Source organism: Aphanomyces invadans, assembly GCF_000520115.1.
Source record: "Aphanomyces invadans strain NJM9701 unplaced genomic scaffold supercont1.24, whole genome shotgun sequence".
Lineage (NCBI taxonomy): Eukaryota > Oomycota > Saprolegniomycetes > Saprolegniales > Verrucalvaceae > Aphanomyces > Aphanomyces invadans.
In genome coordinates, this window is record NW_008580169.1 from 239,225 (window position 1) to 241,100 (window position 1,876).

The 1,876-nt window shown below is 47.9% G+C and overlaps 1 protein-coding gene across 1 annotated transcript; it reads left to right on the plus strand.

Annotated features, from left to right (window-relative positions):
- Window positions 1-60: 60 nt before the first annotated feature.
- Window positions 61-1,013, plus strand: H310_10041 (hypothetical protein; the record flags this gene model as incomplete). Its single annotated transcript, XM_008876279.1, has 1 exon — window positions 61-1,013. The coding sequence occupies one exon, from the start codon at window positions 61-63 to the stop codon at window positions 901-903; it is 843 nt and encodes a 280-aa protein (XP_008874501.1). The 3' UTR covers window positions 904-1,013.
- Window positions 1,014-1,876: the final 863 nt, after the last annotated feature.

Consider the following 1,876-nt stretch of genomic DNA (forward strand, 5'->3'; position numbering starts at 1 on the left):
GTGTTTTGCTACAACAGCGACTACTTTGTCGCGCTCTACGTCGTCAGCATCCTCCTGGACATGAACCACGCCCTGGTCTTCACTCGAGAAGTCAACGTGTTCAACGAGTACAGCAACCAATTCACCATGACCATCCAATTGTTTGCACTTAGCACTCGAATGCTGTGGCTCAACTTGGGCATCGTCAAGGCGTTCAAGGTCTTGTTGCATCTCGTGTCGCCATCAGTCTATTCCGGTGAAAGTCGCGCCATGCCCTTCTTCAACTTTAGCTCGGTCACGACGCTGTACCTCACCACGATACTGCTCTTCTATGTGCCTGAGTACATCGAGTACAACAACCAGTCCCGTGTCGACGTCACCAACAAGATGGAAGCTCTGGACGGCCAGTTTGTCGACTTTTTCGAGAGTTTTTACATCCGCGTGGCGCCTGCAATCGCCGTCGGGCTACTGGTAAATGTCGTCGCTGTCCTCTTTGTGGACCACTTGATGTTCTATCCACACTGGCAAAAGCTCAAAAAGAACAGCTTATCGCGGCAAGCAATCTTCAACTCGACCTCGATCGTGTGCGAATTCGTCGACGACGTCCAAACTGTGAACGGAGACACGCTGATGACATGTTCGGCCCGCCGCATGAGCACGTTGCAGTGGTATTTTATGCACCACCTCCGTTGCTTTGGGCTGCAGGAGCGTGATTTGTCCAAGCGAAAGTCGTCAAGAATGACGATAAAAGCCTCTGAGCAGTCAAAGTCACAGTTAATTACGACGACATCCCCCGACCTCAAGTATACAGTCGGCCAAGACAACAATGGTCACATCCATCTCCTTGACGACCAATTGAGCGACGTGAAGAGCCTCGTCTTGAACATCAAGGTCCTGCGGGACACCTCTCTCGTCATCCAGTAGATGATGCGTCCTCGAGAGAAAGCGTCGCGCAGCCTTTCATGTGTTGAACCAAAGCCAATCTGTGTTTATGTCAACCCTCTATCCTGCCAACTAACTATGGTACAGTAATTTTTATACTCCTCTATGAGAGCACATCTCATGAGTCAGCTGCTTCCACGAAACTAACGCCGGTCAATTTCTCGTCTGGACAACGGCGAAAGTAAATGGTAGTCCTGCCTGGTCGGAGTGATGTTACGCCAAAATACTACACTGATGTAGATAACTCATTGGAGGGTTTCTCGTGCTTCAGGATGACGCTAAGTCTTAGTTCAGGAGTATTCTTACCATGTTGCTTTGGAGAAAAGTTATGAACATCAAAAAGAGATACTGTCAGGGATTAACGACCTGAGACGAGCACCAGGGATAGCTAGAGATCAGTCATAGAGGCCCTACGATGGAATTTCTCTGCGGTGAAGAAGTCTGTATCCGTATAACTCCACGAACGTAGGCATCGCCCAAGCTCAGTGGGCTCGCAATTGTTTTGTGCTTCGGTATGGTATTGTAGGGGCTTCGGCGCCGAAGATAATCACAAACACTCCTTTTAACACAATTTCTCAATGAATATACTAATACTACCGTGTAGCGTATATCATTCGAGACACCTTTTATATTCTGGACTCCTCCAAGAAAGAATAGATTTGCCTGTCACACGAATATCAAGTTGCGCATGCATACCTCTTATATCAAATATATATTATCTAAATTAATATAGTATCAATGTATAGAGGTAAAATTATTGTTCGGAGGTTTTTTTGGCGCGGGGAGCTACGGTACGAGCACACCTGTGATCACTCTGAAATCCATGGCCGACAATGCTGATACAGTCATCGCGAGTCGGAAGTCTCCTGGTCGCCCGGCTTTCAAGTACGGGCGCAAGACCGTGCCAAAGTTCTACAAGAACAAGACAGTAGACTACAAACACCGACTGGAAGCG